Source organism: Schistocerca serialis, chromosome 7 (assembly GCF_023864345.2).
Source record: "Schistocerca serialis cubense isolate TAMUIC-IGC-003099 chromosome 7, iqSchSeri2.2, whole genome shotgun sequence".
Lineage (NCBI taxonomy): Eukaryota > Metazoa > Arthropoda > Insecta > Orthoptera > Acrididae > Schistocerca > Schistocerca serialis.
The window spans coordinates 358,292,116-358,311,529 of NC_064644.1; the positions used below are offsets into that span (position 1 = coordinate 358,292,116).

Below are 19,414 nucleotides of genomic sequence, written 5' to 3' on the forward strand. Positions count from 1 at the left end.
TAGTATCCAAATGGGATGGCTAGTGAAGCAGCTATTGTGGTGCACAGCATGTTCAGCAAGTGCACACTCATGTCTGCAGCTTGACAGTGGCCATTCACGCATATGGATAATCTGTTACTTGTCATGCCCACAGGAAATGTTGTACAGTTAGCACATTATAGCTGCTACATAACGTGGCTGCTTTCACATGTGGCCCTGCTTTTTGTTGGGTAGGAGATGCCTGCAACTGGATTGCGGTAGGAGCTGGTGGGTGGTTGAATGAGACAGGAGTTGCACCTGGGTCAACCACAAGGGATACAAGACAGAGCAGAATTGGGGTAGGAATAGGTAAGACATTCTGTAGCTTGGGTGGGTGCCGCAACACTACTTTAGGTGATGTGGGTAGGATTTTTGGTATATCATCCCCCATTTCAAAGCACAACCAAAGATAGTCAAATCCCTGATGAAGGATGTGGTTGAGCATTTCAAGATCAGAGTGATACTGGTTGATTACTGTCAGAGGAGTTAATGGCAGAGGAGATTTGTTTATGGATGAACTGGGTGAGATATTGTTTGTCAATAAAGGTCCTGGTAAGGTTATAAGTGTATTTCAAGACCACCTGCTCTCCACCACAAATGCAGCAGCCACAGGTGGCAATGCTGTACGGAAGAGACTTCTTGAGATGGGCTGGTACTGTGGAGGTACTGATTGTGGTTGACTGGGAACACCCAGCTATAGATGCTTTCAGCTCAAAAAGACTTCTCACAAGAACTAACAAACTACTGATTATCTATCAAGGAGGAACATAGCTTACAACAGGTTAAAAGTAGTGGTGCATATTTGAGCATGCATGTTATGTTTCATTGTAAAACTTTTCATTATTAACGTAATTCTAGTCTTGACAGCAAGAATATACTTAAGAGCGACTTAAGTGTGATCTTGATTGATTGCAGAATACCCAGTAATGAGATACCCGAGGCAGGTGGGTCTCAAGAATCAAGATATTGATAGCATGCATTATTAGGAAAAAATTACAGTTACTCTGAAGAACCAACTAAACATATACATGATGCTACACACATTAGAAATAGATAACTGAATACAGCATAATTTTTGTCACTAAAGATAAATAACGAATACCTAATGCCAAACAAAATTTATGCTGAGCTGGGAACTGAACCCAGATTTCTTGGTTATCATGAATTGTCATCTTAATAAGTTAGGCTACCTGTGCACCTTTCCGGTCCAAACTTTAGACTTTTGCTGTCATTTGTATTTACTCCTCTCACTTCCAAATAAAAACTTGTCTGTCTCCATAGCAGAATAGGACCACCAGTGAAACAGTATGGATGGTGATAATTTATCTGACCACATGGCATATTATACAGACTGTGTCAAATTCACTGGTACCAAATGGGTGGAACTGATGAAGATCACTGAATCAAATGCAATGGCATTATATAATGTTAGTGAAGTATGCTGCTCACAGCAAGCAGGAGATTGAGATTTGAGTTCCTGTCTGGCACAAATTTTCACTGGTCATGACACACACTTATACTCATTACAGTGGGGTTCAGGATTTTGTGGGTGATGAGTGTGGCTGACTCTCACTGATAAATGCAACTGTTTGCTGTAGAGTATTGAATGTCATGACTAGAGCCAACAGCAGCATAGGGTCCCCAGGAGACCAGAATGGTTTCTTAAATGGAACTGTTTGGTGAATAATGAGCATTCCCGGACACTGGCTGATGTGGAGAAAGGAAGGAACCTGCTACCTTGCTGAGAAAATGGTGGAATGAATAACTCACAGTAGATGCTTAGTCATAACCTGAGCAAATATCATGATGGAAAAGGAAATATCTGTGCATACCTCTTCAGTAGGGTAATCCATGGCATGAAAGTATCACACCACATAAAAGTAAAATACATTCAGTGTTTTGCTGTGGACTCACACTTCCTTTTCACAGATGATGATGCCTGTAATCAGAAAACTGTCTGCACTGGTGACAAATATGGAACATGAGGTGCTGGGAAGTGGGCACACTGCTTACAGACCTGTTTGGTGGCAATTAATTCTTATTAATACACAGTATTGTTGGAAGTGTATGTCCATTGTTGTTATAGCTCTATAGCTGTTGTTGCATCTCTTAAGATTTCTTTTAGTATTACAAAATGAAAGTAATAAAGTTTTCTGAATGTTAACGTAGTTCCTGTACAGCTAAATAACCATGATCACAAAATCTTCAAGATTGCCTTTAGTGGTTACTCACACTGGTCACACCATAGATGAAAGCCCTCCTAGCAAGTGGTCCCGGGCCGTCCACTGTCTTGCCATCATCCTCTGGACCCCATGAGGCACTGTACACATCCACATGGTCAGGGTTCAAACCCAAAGCCCGAGCCTCCACTGCGTCATTCACCGTTCCATCCAACATACGTACACCTGCAAGCATATAGTTTCATCATTATAATATTACACCTCCTGATAAGCATGTAGATGCAAAAGCATTTTGCACAAATCTCCTGTGTCACTTGGGAACTATGAAGAGATGAACTGCAATTAATGAAAGACACTTAACTTTTACACTAGTGGAAAAGTCCATGATAAATTATCATAATGATTTACATAAGGTAAAGCAAAAGTTGAAATATGTTTCTTAGTGCAAATGGGAGTCTGAGCTTGTTGATGATGCAGTATCATCAATGTCAGTTTCCAGGTAAATGCCTCAATTTACCCCAACTTCTAAGGACGACTTAAGGTGTTCATAATAAAGTTTTCTTGTTCTGTGGTGAAATACCAACTGTCTTTTAAAAAGAAGGAAGGAAATAAATCTGTTTAGTGTCATCCATTTTACAAAATTCTGTGTAGGAGTTGAGAACATTCACCACCGTCCAACTGTGAGAACTTTCGGGTTAGTATTTGTGTTATGGCTTTAATTTATAAATGAAAATATTTTTCTTTTTACTAAGGGGGAATGGTACTGGTCACACCATGACAGTAAGGAAAGAACCATGGCACCTCCCTATTTATGGAAACAGAAATTCTGTTATTTTCAATACTCCAGTTACAACTTCAGAATATTTTCATGGTGAAGTTTGACTTTCTAATTTTTATAATTAATGACTCAAAGTACTAAAACATACTTTAGCATATAAGGGATCAAGATTTGGTAACACACAGTATTTACATGTTTTCATGTTTCTAGTTCAACCACTATGATATTCTAGACAACACAAACAATTTGAATTATCGTAAAATCATTTTCAAAGTTAAAGATCTAGGTTTAATTATTTTGTATAACTACATTCCACAGTTTTTATTTTAGTCATAACTTCTCATGGTCAAAAATTTTGCATATTAAAAATTTCATCTTTCAGTCACGTTTCCACCAGGAATGTTGCCAGAACTGCACCTAGAGCCCTAAATATCTTTATTTTTTGAATATGTTTAAGAGAGACAAGAGACAAGGAAACTACCATAATCAAAGCATATAACTGGTAAAAAAAAAAAATCACAGGAGTTGTCAACCCTCTGGAAGACTGAACTAGTCACAGTAAAAAGAAGAAGAAGAAGAAGAAGAAGGAACTGTTATTTCCACTGTCCAGTTCAACCACACACAAAGATGTCTTTCAAGTTGAGACTTCTTACAAAATTAATTCCAGATAACCATGTCATAATGCTGTTGTCTACTAAGAACAGTCTCTTTTCATTTGCTTTAACTTTTTAATTGTAAGCACTAGGGGTGCCACAAGGCAAATTATATCATGAAAATCTCAACACCTCTGACATGTCTACAATGACATGTATACTCATATTTTGATACAGTGAATCTGTCTAACACTGCACCATCTCAAGTCTCAGGTACTGACATTTCATCAATCTAAACATGTTAACATATAGCCTTCAACAATAGCTTGTACATACTTCTATTTAACTCTTTAAGTAAGAGCCGTGCAAAATGTTGTCTTCCAGTAAGCTTTGATGCCACCATTAGCCATGAAGCTTTCGTGTGCTAATCTCTAGTAACAACCATAAGTGTATGTTCAGTTGTTCATTCCTACCACATTCAGGAAGAGCCATCTGCCAAGAAACATTATGGCCTATCAATAATGATTGAAAATTCAAACTGGTTTAATCAACAAATAAAAATTGTGTTACCCTTGAGTGACACAAACTTTACAGTCAAATTAGAGCAACTGAAGAGAGGTCATACTGTGACTGAAAAGAGAAATTTCAGGTAGTTCACGACTTTTCTCCAAATGTTTTTTCACTGTCCACACTACAAAGCGCACACCAAAAATAAAAACCCACTCAGGAACTTTATGAAATTCTCAAGCTACAAGAATATTTCAACAGAATGAAGATTCATGCAAGCAGGCAAAATAGTGAAAAATATTTGCTGTATTTATGGAAGCATTTTATTAACTGCCTGAAATTCACGAAATTAAAAAGGCAAACTGGAAATAATATAACTAAACTTTAAATCCAATATTTTACTTCCATGTTCACTATATTTTCAGCTACGAGAGTTGTCCAGTCATTAGTGGCTTTTATGTGGTAATCAGTTTTATGACTGGTTTTATGTGATCTCTATCAACCTATTCATCAAAGCGGCACTTGCAACCAATGTCCTCCATTATTTGTTGGATATTTTCCGATCTCTGCTTTCTCATACTGTTTTTACCCTCCACAGCTCCCACTAGTAGCGTGAAAGTTTTCCCCCAATGTCTTAACCCATGTCCTGTCATTCTGTATCCCCTCCTCGTCAGTGTTTGCCCCATGTTCCTCTCCTCATCAATGTTGCGGAGAACCGCCTCATTTCTTACCGGATCAGTCTGCCTGATTTTCAGTGTCCTACTATAGCACCCCATCTGCATCTTCCCCATCTGCATCTACATCTACATACATACTCTACTAGGTATTCCATTCTTTATTCTTGTACATATTGTACAAGGGCGTGCTGAGACGTAACGCCTCCAAATTTTTTATGTGCAAACTCTAAAAGCATTTGAAATAAAACAAACGCTGTTAATATTCTATAACCTTTTTCTTCTTGTCTACATATTTATTTCTTAACATAGTCATCCGGGCAACTAACATATTTCTGTCAACCAGAGACCAGTTTGTTCATATTGTCACTGCAGAATGTTTGACTTTGTTGACGGTGAGACAGCTTCACCTCTGCTTGCAATGCTTCATCAAGCGAAGTTGTAGAAGGTGGTCTTTAAGTTCTGAAAACAGACGAAAATCAGATGGCACTCAGTCGCAATTGTATGGAGGATGATAGGTGACAGTGAACCCAAGCCTTCGGATTATTGCAGGGGTCACAGCGCTCGTGTGGGGTCTGGCATTGCCAGACTGAAGGAGAGGATGCTCCATGCAAGGACGAACTATTCGAATTTCAAGCACACTGTTCCTCAAGCACCAAAATACGAGGGTTGACTGTAAAGTAATGCCTCCACCTCCGTAACTCTTCAACGGTTGGCAGCACTGGTATGTGGCAGGTACTGGCTTGTTCCGTAGCCTCTTCTCTACAGCTCCAGTTGGTGGGAAGCCTTAGCACTGAACGGTTTAAATGGTTGTGTTTTTACAGTGTAAAGTATGGAACCCTGCGCAGACGGTCGGTCAATCCGATTAAAGCAGCGTGCAGTCACTGTATTCTTGACAGCAGATAGTGTCAGCCCAAAGTAGACACATCACAGAATGAAAGCAGTTTATGGTGATTGTGCTGATGCGAGTACTGTGCGTCGTTGGGCAAGTATGTTTACAGATGTTGAGGTGGGAAGATCTGACCTGCGTGGCAAAGAGTTGGACGTCCTGTGGTAGCAACCACCGAGTTTCACAAGCAACATGGTGACATATTGATTCAGTACGATCGTCGTATCACTCAGAGAGAAATTGTAAGCACAATCGGCATTTCACAAGAAAGTGTGGGTCACATTATTGCTGTGCTTGGCTGTAGGAAGATTTGAGCACTATGGGTATCCAGGATGCTGACTCCTGAAATGAAAGAGCACAGACTTGAAATTTGCCAGTAACTCCTCTAGCATTACCATATGAGAATGAAGGTGACGCCTTTCTCCATTCAACTGTGACAGGAGACGAAACGTGGGTATACCATTACGACCCGGAGACGAAACGTTAGTCAATGGAATATCAGCACAAAGACTCGCCCCCAGAAAAAGAAATTCAAGACGAAGCCCACAGTGTTCTCGACGCAGATAGTGTAATCCATGTTGATTTCCTTGAGCGTGGAGCAAAAAACTCAAGAGCCTTACAACACGACACTGCAAACTCTGAAACGACGGTTAAAAAGGGTCCGAAAGGAAAAGGGAACTGTTTTCCTGCAGCATGACTATGCCAAACCACACACTTCACGTGCAACCACGGCAGAGCTTCGGAGACTGAATCTCACCACCGTACGGCATCCTCCATACAGTCCAGATTTAGCACCGTCTGAGTTGCATCTGTTCCCGATAATGAAAGACGATCTGCACGAACATCATTATGCTCCTGATGAAGACGTTACGAGAACTGTGAGATTGTGGTTGCAGACACAGGGTGTCGGCTTCTTCCTTGACAGCTTCAGAAAACTTGTTCATCGTTGGCAGAAATGTATCCAATTGGCTGGTGATTATGTGGAAAAGTGAATAATGGTAATTAAAGATCAGATTCTAAGGATTATTTCTGCTTTTGATTTATTACAACATTCCCTTCCCAACCCAATTAACGAAGGTGTAGGCATTACTTTTCATTCAACCCTCGTAGTTACGTTACACGCTGCTATGTTACACGCCAGAATTCGTAGCGGCAGAGGGCAGACGATGTATGGTCACACACAATGAAGTTGTGGAATATTAAAAAACGTTTGCTTTATTTAACAGGCTGTAAGAGTTTTCATCTGAAATATTCGGCGGCATTACTGCTCAGCACGTCCTCTTACATTACTCGTGTTTCCCTACAGCTTAAACCCATTTTTCCAAGAATTTCGAGCATGTTGCACAATTTTAGTGTGGCACACGTGTTATAGGTCGACAAATCGTATGAACCGTAACTTGATTTTTCTTAAATCTTGCTTCCATTACTAACCACAACTTCAGGTGTGCCCCTCTATTCGCCTTTACCTTTCCTAAAGCCATACTGATCTTCATGCAACAGCTACTACATCTTCTTTTCCATTCTTTTGCACATTATTCTTGTCAGCAAGTTGGATCAGTGGTTACTTATGCCTTTATACACAGGTTCTTCTCGTCCACTTTTCCATACCCCTTTCTCCCCCCGCGATATGCTTCCCTCTATCATCATCTATGACAACTACGACCACTGAGGTGCTACTGACACACCTACTGATAATGCCCTTTTTACTTCTGCGAGAAAGGAATTCCTCCTTTGAATTTATTTAAGCTGAAGTGTTTTATGACAAAAGTTGGAATGTAGTAGCAGACAATAAGTATCATAAAATTAAGTACAACGCGACGCAAAATGTAAGTTGGAGACCAGTGAACTTAGAAACACACACAGCAGCATCTGGAGTTACATGGCAACGTTACGGCCGATGTGCTCGTGTCCACCCGTCTTCGGAGCAAGACGCCTCCAAACTCTGTTAAAAGTGACGGCGGGGCTGTAAGAATTTCGTAATGAGATTTGCGTCCTGTCCCCTTGCAGCTGAGACTCCCTTATTGAATCTGCGCGCATCTCTTCGGCAGCGCAGGCCGTGTGCCCAGTTATTGGTTCCCTGTCGAGCGTACCTTATGCAGGAGCAGCCATATTTTGTTTGCAAATTCTTGGAAAAGAAATTTTCCAATATCGGCCGGCGGCGACGGTTGCCCCTGGGACTTCTCGTGGTCCACGCGTGAAAGCCCACATCCGCAGCAGGTAGTCTCAGCGCTGAGGTCTCGACGGACTCTCTTGGACGACACCGCTAGTCTTCATCTTATTGTTCCCACCTAGTTTCTGCACAGCTAAGTCCAACAATGAAACAATCTACGGATCCGCTATTACTTAACAAGGAGACATTAAGGACTGATGGAAACTCCCTCTTCGATATTCTTGATATTTAAAGGATTTGAGAGGGGGGGTGGAGAGAAGAGAGAGAAAGGGAGGGAGGGAGGGGAGAGGGAGAGGGAGAGGGAGGGAGAGGGAGAGGGAGAGAGAGAGAGAGAGAGAGAGAGAGAGAGAGAGAGAGAGAGAGAGAGAGGGGGAGGGGGAGGGAGAGAGGGGGAGGGAGAGAGGGAGATGGGAGGGGGAGAGAGAGAGAGGGGAGATGGAGGGGGGGGGAGAGAGAGAGAGAGAGAGAGAGGGGAGATGGAGGGGGGGGGGAGAGAGAGAGAGAGAGAGAGAAAGAGAGAGAGAGAGAGAGAGAGAGAGAGAGAGAGAGAGAGAGAGAGAGAGATCAGCAAATTGCAGTTTTATTTTTTTTTATTGTGATCCAGACTATTAGAATTTCTTGCACAGATAAGTATGTTGAAAATTGGAAGATTTCCTTCCTCTGTTAAGTAAAAAACATTTTTTAGCTAATTAACGAAGTCCACCGTAGCTGAATGCTTAGTGTGGAAGTCTAAAATTTGTAAAGTTGTTGGGTCGATTCTTGTTGATATCAACTTTATTTAATTGAATTCCATTTTTATTAACAAATGCAAATGTTATTCAACAAAAACTAAATCATTTTTAATAAAATAACATCTCTAATTTCATAACTGATCAGATGAAAAGAAATTAAAATTTGAAAGGAGTGCGAAGTACCTTAGTATGAGATTTTCTTTTTTTCCCCTGACCTTTAGCCAGCATCTTCACGGGGCGGCGTGTTACTTATTGGATCTGGCAATTTTAGTGGTAGTGTGTTGCTGGATGCCCCCCCCCCCCCCCCCCCCCCCACCTCACGGAACATAATTTGTGAAAACGATGGAAGAACCGTGGGCTCTGCTGACGATTGACAGCCCTATTAAGCTATGAAACGTATTTGCAAACTGCGAATACTATTGTACACCGGCTCTACGATTTACTACTAACATGTGAAAATTTGTGCCGGACCGCTTTACGTGAGCATTCACCTTAAACAGATTTAGCTATCCGTGCGCGACTCACGGCCAGAGCCAAACTTCCATATCCTACTGTCTACGGTCCTATAGTGCTCGCATACAAATCGTTTGATTGCCGTACAGGGAAAGACACTGTTTTTGCTCGTCAGATTGCCATGTTTTGGCATGAAACACAGTAGGGCAGTGTCTGTATTTTAGAGTGTCCGTATAATTTCATGCAATGTTCCTTCGGACCCCGCTCTGCGTGGCCGGCCAAAATGAAGATAACCGGGGAACTTGGGACAGGACTGTTCGGTGGACTTGATTCTCCGAAAAAATAAATTAAAAAATTAAAAAACGCTCGAGTACAAATCAGTTTTTTAGATTCTGTTTTGTCTATTTTACATTCCTAACGAAATTATAAAATGGAAAGTTACAACATAAGGCAGTTTCTGCCTTCAAGGTGGGATGGATTACGAGGGGAAGGATAAATTACATATTCCGTAAACAGTATTAAATAGGTTGCTTTTGTATGAAAATCACAAATCAAATTAATTTGCCGATCTGCTTAACGCAAAGAAGATTAAAACCGTACACAGCAAGTAAGTACGTAAGTAAATACACAAATAAATATGAAATTAGCTGCTTCCAGCTACTGAGACAGTAACACTGCGAATGGAGATTGGTGACAACATATGCGCCATATTGTTGGTTTTCTTTTTTTTTACGTTAATTACGGTCCTGATCACCGTATGTATGTTTCTCTTGTAGGAGCATACTTCGCAATATTTTTCCCCCTGCCTTCTTATTCCCCGTTATAAATCTATAACTCTGCAACAGGATATTCTGACCACGCGCTGTAAGATGCCAGCGGGGGAAATATCGTCGAAACTAAGTGGCCCGCTGCCGTGGCCGGCAAAATGAAGATAACCGGGGAACTAATTATTTCCGTCGCCATAAATCAACGCCGGTAGTAATTGGTACGTCGCGTAATCTCGCGGAAACAAAGAACGGCGGCGGGGAGGGAAGGCCAGGACAGAGCACGAAACACTTGCAGCAGCCGAGCTTCCGCTGCACGGTCAGTCCGCCAAACAACCCACCACGAGTGTGTGTGTGTGTGTGTGTGTGTGTGTGTGTGTGCGCGCGCGCCTAAGCGCGGTAGAGAGAGAGAGAGAGAGAGAGAGAGAGAGAGAGAGAGAGACGAAATGGGAGGCGGGGAGAGAGAAGACCGTCGGTCCGTCGGCTAATAATTAATTACAGAGCCGAAGACAACCCCAGAACAACAGAGTATTTGTCAACAGCAACACACGCAATCAGATTTCAGCAACCCGTAGTGACATCCAGAGCTAATCTAACTTACCTTTCCGTTACAGAAAATAATCCGGTGTGCCGCATGTTTTCACCAGAATGTATTTTTATGACTAGCACCTCGTGCTAACGAAGGAATAAACAAACTTTTCATCCTCGTCGCTAGATGATCATCAGCATGTTACTAACATGATCACGTATTTGGTACCAGGGCGACTACGAAAAGAAGATCATGCCACTCCATATAGCCCCTTACTGACTGGCTGGCTCTGAGCACTATGGGACTTAACAGCTGTGGTCATCAGTCCCCTAGAACTTAGAACTACTTAAACCGAACTAACCTAAGGACATCACACACATCCATGCCCGAGGCAGGATTCGAACCTGCGACCGTAGCAGTCGCGCGGCTCCGGACTGCGCGCCTAGAACCGCGAGACCACAGCGGCCGGCGCCCCTTACTGAAGGTAGTGCAATGCTGATGGTATCTATGTACAGGATGTAGAAAAATTCGCGCTCTCTGACTTCGCAACGCAATTCTTCATATACTAGCTATACAAAAATGTCTCTCATAAAATTTCGTCCAGTGTTTATTTCGGGTAGTGAATGGACGTTAAAGACTGGCAATCTGGCAACACTGTAATCCCGTGTACAGTAACTATCTGTGTCAAGACTTAGCAGTAGTGCTGTTCTGTTGGTGGAATGGATTTTGCGTTAGCATGCGGGAAGTCGAGGGTTCGATTCTGGGTCGAGGGTTATTGTTTTCATTTGCTAGAAGTAGTCTGAATGGTACGGTAGCAGGTGTCTTAATCGCCATACAGCGACTGCAGTGGATATTCTACAAAACATTTGCAGTTACATACTACAAACACAGAAATGGTAATACAATCGTTTTCATAAGTCATCTTTTAAAAAACCTTTTGCACGTCACGGACGCGAACTGTTTCGCGCCACTGCATCTACTAGATTCCAAACCTGCTTTTCTGTGTCTCCCACCCCAGTGGCCCCATCGATTAGTAGCAACTATTATTCTTGCCCAAGTTCAGGACCATTACATTCCGTTACGACCTGATGTCACCAGTAGCGCTAGCAACGTGGTTTGCAAATGATTTCGATCGGTCCCTTGGGCGAGGTTACACAGAAAACATGTTTGGAATCTAGAAGATGCTGTGGCGCGGTGCAATTCGCGTCCACAACGTGCAAACGGCTTCTTTAAAAGCTGATTAGTAGAAACTACTGTACTTCCAATTCTGTGTTCTTAGTAGGTAACTGCAAATGTTTTGCAGAAGACCCACAGTATTCTCAGTTGTTGTTGTTGTTGTTGTTGTTGTTGTTGTTGTGGTCTTCAGTCCTGAGACTGGTTTGATGCAGCTCTCCATGCTACTCTATCCTGTGCAAGCTTCTTCATCTCCCAACACCTACTGCAACCTACATCCTTCTGAATCTGCTTAGTGTATTGATCTCTTGGTCTCCCTTTACGATTTTTACCCTCCACGCTGCCCTCCAATGCTAAATTTGTGATCCCTTGATGCCTCAAAATATGTCCTACCAACCGATCCCTTCTTCTAGTCAAGTTGTGCCACAAACTTCTCTTCTCCCCAATCCTATTCAATATCTCCTCATTAGTTACGTGATCTACCAACATTATCTTCAGCATTCTTCTGTAGCACCACATTTCGAAAGCTTCTATTCTCTTCTTGTCCAAACTGGTTATCGTCCATGTTTCATTTCCATACATGGCTACACTCCATACAAATACCTTCAGAAACGACTTCCTGACACTTAAATCTATACTCGATGTTAACAAATTTCTCTTCTTCAGAAACGATTTCCTTGCCATTGCCAGTCTACATTTTATATCCTCTCTACTTCGACCATCATCAGTTATTTTACTCCCTAAATAGCAAAACTCCTTTACTACTTTAAGTGTCTCATTTCCTATACTTATCCCCTCAGCATCACCCGATTTAATTTGACTACATTCCATTATCCTCGTTTTGCTTTTGTTGATGTTCATCTTATATCCTCCTTTCAAGACACTGTCCATTCCATTCAACTGTTCTTCCAAGTCCTTTGCTGTCTCTGACAGAATTACAATGTCATCGGCGAACCTCAAAGTTTTTATTTCTTCTCCATGGATTTTAATACCTACTCCGAATTTTTCTTTTGTTTCCATTACTGCTTGCTCAATATACAGATGGAATAACATCGGGGAGAGGCTACAACCCTGTCTCACTCCCTTCCCAACCACTGCTTCCCTTTCTTGCCCGTCGACTCTTATAACTGCCATCTGGTTTCTGTAAAAATTGTAAATAGCCTTTCGCTCCCTGTATTTTACCCCTGCCACCTTCAGAATTTGAAAGAGAGTATTCCAGTTAACGTTGTCAAAAGCTTTCTCTAAGTCTACAAATGCTAGAAACGTAGGTTTGCCTTTTCTTAATCTTTCTTCTAAGATAAGTCTTAAGGTTAGTATTGCCTCACGTGTTCCAACATTTCTACGGAATCCAAACTGATCTTCTCAGTATGACGATTAAAACACGCCAGATACCGTACCACGCAGATTACTTTAGCAAACAAAACCAAATCAACCTCGGCCCAGAATCGAGCCCTAGAGCTCCTGCTTGATAACCAAAACGCTATCCATTGCAGCAAGTGCACAGCACCGTTTTATGCGCTGACAGAGGTAGTTACCGTACGTGAAATCACTGTGTTACCAGGCAACCACTCCTTGACGACCACCGAGCGAGGTGGCGCAGTGGTTAGCACACTGGACTCGCATTCGGGAGGACGACGGTTCAATCCCGTCTCCGGCCATCCTGATTTAGGTTTTCCGTGATTTCCCTAAATCGCTTCAGGCAAATGCCGGGATGGTTCCTTTGAAAGGGCACGGCCGATTTCCTTCCCCTTCCTTCCCTCACCCGAGCTTGCGCTCCGTCTCTAATGACCTCGTTGTCGACGGGACGTTAAACACTAATCTCCTCCTCCTCCTCCTCCTCCTCCTCCTTGACGACCATTCAATGCCAGAAATATGCGCAGGGCGAAATTCTGTGACAGACATTTTTGTATTGCCAGTACGTGAGGAATTGCGCTGTTAAGTCGGAGTACATGAATTTTTCCTTCACCCAGTACGTATAAAAGGCAACGTTCTGACTGACTGACTCATCATCACCCAGCCCAAACCGCTACGGACAGGAACTTGAAATTTTGAGAAGGTGTTGCACCGGAGAAGGAATTTTTCTGAATTCCACCCCTACGGATTTAGAATAGGTGGATGAAAATTTTTGTAAAAATAAATCGTTATTAAAGAACTAATTATTTTTAAAATGACGTCTACGAGAATTGGAATTTGACTTCTGGGTTACAAACAAAAAAAATTAAATTTTTCAGTCTTTTTGGAAATTCGATCTCTTAAGGGGTAAAATATGGGGTGAGATGTTTTATGAAAATATTTCATTATGAAAGCAATTTAAAAGCTAACTCCGTGAAAATCTGAATTGACTTCTCTGTTGGAAATTGAAAAACACGCATCTCAAAGTTTTTGGAAAATCAAGCACTAAAGTAGTGAAATTTTTTACGAAAATATTTCACTGTGAAAACATTTTTAAAGCTAAATCCTTAAAAAATTGGTGTTTGGCTTCTCAGTTAGAAATAAAAAATTACGTGTTTCACTGTTTTTTGGAAATTCATCCTCAAAGAGGGTGAAACAGGTGGAGAAAATTTTCAAAGCTAAATCTTCGAAAATTGCTTAAGATATATAGAAATATGTCCTAGGGAATGATAAAGTGTCAATGGTAATTAATCCACAGGAACGCAAAAGGCGTGATTAACAAAAACCTTTTACTCCAGCTACAAGAATCGCTTTTTGGTCAGAAGTACATTCGGAAACGACCGTGCTTCTACGGCCTTAATTACCGTTGAAAGTCTAGGTGTTGCAACTTGCGAACAAACTAGCCGCCTTCAACGTTTCCAAAATCGCACACCGAATTTCGCTTTAAGTATATCCTCCTTGAAGAGCTACACTGACTGGAAATGATCCAGCCGACCTTTCGGACGTTTCAGACCACGTTACAGCCTTCAAAACTGAAAAATCGACAGTCACAGAGTCCGAAAATCTGCACATTGGAACAGATTGCGCTTCGATTACGCACCATATGCTATTTGGATCTGCTGGCAACGACTCCAACAGAGTAATATTCATTGAGGTGACAGAAGTCATGGAATACCTCGTAATATCGTGTCGGAGCTCCTTTCGCCCGCCGGAGCGCAGCGACTAGACGTGGCACGGACCCACTAAGTCGTCGGAAGTCCCCTTCAGAAATGTTGCACCATGCTGCCTGTATAGCCGTCCAGAACTGCGGAAGTTTCGGTGATGCAGGATTTGTGCACAACATGACTTCTCGATTTTTCCCATAAATGTGCGATTGGATTCATGTCGGGCTATCTGGGTGGCCAAATCATCCGCTCGAATTGTCCAGAATGTTCCTCAAACCAATCGCGAACATATGTGGCCCGGTGACATGGCGCACTGTCACCCGTAAAAATTTCATCGTTATTTGAGAACAGTAAGCCCATGAATAGCTGCAAATGGTCTCCACGTAGGCGAACATAACCAGGACGCAGTCCATTCCATGTAAACACAGCCCATTCCATTATGGAGCCACCATGAGCTTGCACAGTGCCTTGACAATCTCGCTCCACAGCTTCTTGGTGTCTGGCACAGTGCCCTCACAATCTGGGTCCATGGCTTCGTGGGGTCTGCGCCATTCTCGAACCCTGCCGTCAGCTGTTACCAAATGAAATCGGGACTCATCCGACCAGGTCACATTTTTCAAGTCGTGTAGGGTCCAACCGACTTTATCACAAGTCCAGGACAGGCGCTGCGGCCACCGTAGGGTGAGTGACGGAGGGTATCCTGTATCACTACTTGTCATCTCCTTTCCTGTTCCAGGGGCAAACAGAGTGAAGGAAAAACGAATGTCTCTATGTTTCCGCATGAGCCCTAATTTATCGTATCTTATCTTCGTGGTGCGTGAGATACCACCACCACCGCCGCCACCACCACCACCACCACCACACCACCACCACCACCACCACCACCACCACCTGTGTACCTGTGTGTGTGTGTGTGTGTGTGTGTGTGTGTGTGTGTGTGTGTGTGTGTGTGTGTGTGTGTCTATCCCAATGTCAATGAATGAGCAAAAGGAATTCGCATTCAGAGGTGAGGCCAACCCAACACCATCATCAGTAAGGGAGACACACAGTCTAGGGTTTGAACCTTGACACAGCACCGGAAGAGCGAAGTTGCTCGTCGGGTATCCTGAAGTTCGTAGCGCTTACTGTCGAACTGCTAGTGTCTACTAAATACCGGTCGGATACTACTTACGAGGGTTACGCACTACAGTGATTACTTGGCAGTGAATCTCGCTCCGAGTGGATTACGTTTAGGAGGTGCTTGTATTTTTCTACTTACTACTGATTGTTATTCTGTTTTTCCTTATCTGAAAAATTCATCATAACTGCCCATTGAACGAGGGAAGTAGCCGATATAGCAGCACACAGAAGCCACTGAAATATATTAGCATGAGACAACTTTAACAGAAAGAAGACGCTATGAAACTTAGTGCATATGGACAGTAGCTCTAAGGCTGTGTTACCTTTATCAGATGACAGTTTGATAGTTTTACTTCTGACAAGGATTATCTCTGCCGATCACTTGGAAACTTCCAAAACTCACCAGTATAAAAGGAGGCGTGGATTACTGTGTTGTCACATGTCAGTAGGCAAGCAGCAAAGGGTCCCTGTAAACTTGTTTGTCAAACAGGCTGTTTCCTGTCCACAGGTTTGTCAAAAAAGCGCACCCGTCATCACTAACGAAGTCTGTCAAACTTGACTTCACTTTTGAAACAGCCGTCACGAACCATTTTGAAACTAGTGAGAATGATTACCAATGCAGACAAAGTGTTTCTTGCATTGACTTTAACAATGCGTATGAAGACGAACAAGTAAACAATACCCTTGTCCATGGAATGGTATAAAGTAAGAAATACACAAATGAAAATGTAATGAAAGTTCGTTAAAAGAACACGATGTGGGAACAATCATCATCTGTGGAAGAACCGGAGAACTTTATATTTTTGTTTTATTATACTCCCGCTTCTATCTTGTGCGATTCTGATTTTGTCCTTAACGTCTTACCACACTATACATACGTGGGAAAGACGCAGTTGCTCTGATGTTCTGATGATTTCCAGGGCTCTTTCGTTTTTATCGGTATACTCATCTGATCGTAGTTTCCACAACTGTGGGAACTCACGATAAGGGAGGAAAGCTCCTTCTCCCTAAACATGCGGGGCGAAACAACACAACGTCGGACATCTTGTCAAATCAGCCGTCAATCACAATTTCTCTCGAATACGTCGGACAGTCCACGTTTGAGAAACATGTCGAACAACGATCCGCACAGCCAAGCAATTCGACAAATTATGTTAGTCTGATGAACTGTTTGATCGTTTACAGTCTCCTTAAACAGCAGCATGGGTCGGCCAACAAACTTCGAACGTAAACTAGTCTCTGGATGTCACATTGGTAACAAATCAATGTGTCAGAAACGCGAAGCACAAACTACATGTATAAACTAAGACCTCGCAGAACTTAATCTACTGAATTACAGGGACCGTTGAGCATTGTGGAGGGTGGTCGTAAAAAATGCATGCTATCACCGGAAGGAATTACTCTTAAGTTTCAAACCAGTATCAGCTGCCCAACTAACAGGGAGAATATGCGTAGAGAGTTGAAAAGACTGGGACAGAGTGGTTGAGCAACTCCCTGTAAGCCACTCATTTCTGTACTGAACGTTAGGCGACACTTGAGGTGGTGGAAAGAGTGATGTCACTGAGCATTGGATCACTAGAAACGAGTAATTAACTGTGCTATACCCCGCGGCAATCCAATGAAAGGAGATGGTGCTGTTATGGCGTGGAAGTGTTTTTCGTGGTTATGGCATTATCCACTTATTGCACTTAAGTTAACACTAAACGGAGAAGGATGTGAACACCGTGCATACAGTAGAGGACGAGTTCGCAGAAGGTGACTGAGTCAGCACAAAAACAAATCCTGGTACCACCTGCGAAGGAATGGTTTCTGGACAATAAGACTACGGAAATGGACTGGCTAGGCCGTGGTCCCAACCTGGAATGAGTTAGAACGTCGATTTAGCTCCAGCCATCGAGAGTCCATCATCAATGTCTTTCCTCGTTTCGGCTCTTGAGGAATAATATGGAGTCATTCCTCCACAGACACTCTTACACCTCACTGGAGGTGTCCCCAGCAGACTTCAAGCCGTCACAGAGGCAGAGAGTGGACGCATTCCATATTAATGTCGACTAATGTGTGTCCATATACTTTTCATCAGATAGCGTAGTTTCATGGACCACAAACACAGAACCTGGAAGATTTGCCAGCAGCTAAGACAAGTGGTTGTAAAAGCTTGGATTGTATCATCTTTCGTAATCCACGAATGCACACATTTTAAAATACGAACTGTCCAGGTGATTCTGTACGAGCACAAAATAATTTAATGAAAGACCATTTTTTTCCGTCTGTAGATGTAAATGCTTGACGAGATCTTACAATCGGTCGCAAAGTGGGCAATGTAATGAACTGCACAAGATGAACAGCAAGGCTGCGTGTGGACACTGGCGACTCTTTGGTGGACGCTAGCTACCTGCACTCGTGGAATGTGGGCTCCCAGGTAACAGTGGGGGCAAGCAGGTGGAGATCCACCGGTCGAACCGACGGACCCAACCGCAAGACCATTCCCCACACACAGGCGAATGGGTCGGGGCAGGCCTGGTAGGCAGACTCGTCCGCCTGTGTGTGGGGTATCTCGGCAGCTGAGCTGCGCGGCAGGTGGACAGACAGAGGCACTCACCGCCGATGCTGGCGTTGTAGGCGACGCCGACGCCGCAGTAGCTGTTGTAGGCGACGGCCGCCACCTCTCCCGCGCACCGCGTGCCGTGCTTGTTGTCGCCGTTGTCGCGCGGCATCGGGTCGTCGTCGTTGTCGTTGATGTCCGTGCTGGCGTGCGGGTCCTGTCGTAGAAGAAAGTAATCTTACATCAACGTTATCACGCGTACAATAGTCTCCTTGTGAAAAATTTGCATACCGGTAACTCAGGATCTGCAAAAAAGCTGTTGACTGTAAATTAGAAGTGTCTTTATCACCTCAAACATAGTCTTTAGCCGGCCGGAATGGCCGCGCGGTTCTAGGCGCTACAGTGTGGAACCGCGCGATCGCTACGGTCGCAGATTCGAATCCTGCTTAGGTTTAAGTAGTTCTAAGTTCTAGGGGACTGAGGACCTCAGAAGTTAAGTCCCATAGTGCTCAGAGCTATTTGAACCATAGTCTTTAACAGAATGTCCGGGAGTCGTGACCCATTCACATCACTGTACTGGGATTAGCCGAAATAGTGAGATGATGTGTCCTGATCCTTTCCTCATAAGAGGACAAGAAATGCATATCTGTGTGCGGTGTAGAGCTGTGAAAGCGAACAACAATTTTTTACTGGCGTAGTCATTACACATGTACACATTTTTACTAACCGCTGTGGCTACGATCGTGCTCCTGGAAGGGTCACTTGAGTGGGATTTCTTTCCTGAGCAGCTTTTTCTCTCCTACTTACTGATAAACAGTCACCACCACGACGATACTGGCATTACGACTAACAGCTGACGTAGTTATAAGAGCTGAACTGTTTGCCACATCAAAAACCGAATCGTCACGTCACTGCCTCACGTATGCCACTACAAGCAATTCTGCCGTACGGCGACCGACCGCTGCAGTAGCAGTGCACAGCTATGTACGGTAGCTGTGTTCCAGGCACTTCCCGCAAATCTGTTAACCCCTTTCCGTCCTCTAGTCCGACTCGTGCAAACAAACGGACCAAACTGAAACATCCCTGGTCACACTCGTAGAAACGCAAGTTGGGCTAAACGTTTTGTGTGTGTCGGATATAGCTCTATTCAAAACGTACGCTATAAAAATAAGTACACGTTCAGACGAAGTAACCATATGTTGATTACCGAATATATATAACAGAGGTAATTTTTAAAA

The 19,414-nt window shown here is 43.1% G+C and overlaps 1 protein-coding gene across 1 annotated transcript in view; it reads right to left on the reverse strand.

Moving 5' to 3' along the window:
* Positions 1–19,414, reverse strand: part of LOC126412755 (furin-like protease 2) — a 460,996-nt gene that overhangs the window by 48,278 nt on the left and 393,304 nt on the right. The window contains exons 4-5 of the mRNA XM_050082503.1: positions 18,234–18,393; positions 2,251–2,423 (exon numbers count right to left, since the gene is read on the reverse strand). Coding sequence (XP_049938460.1) covers positions 2,251–2,423; positions 18,234–18,393 — 333 coding nt within the window. The remainder of the gene's footprint in view (positions 1–2,250; positions 2,424–18,233; positions 18,394–19,414) is intronic.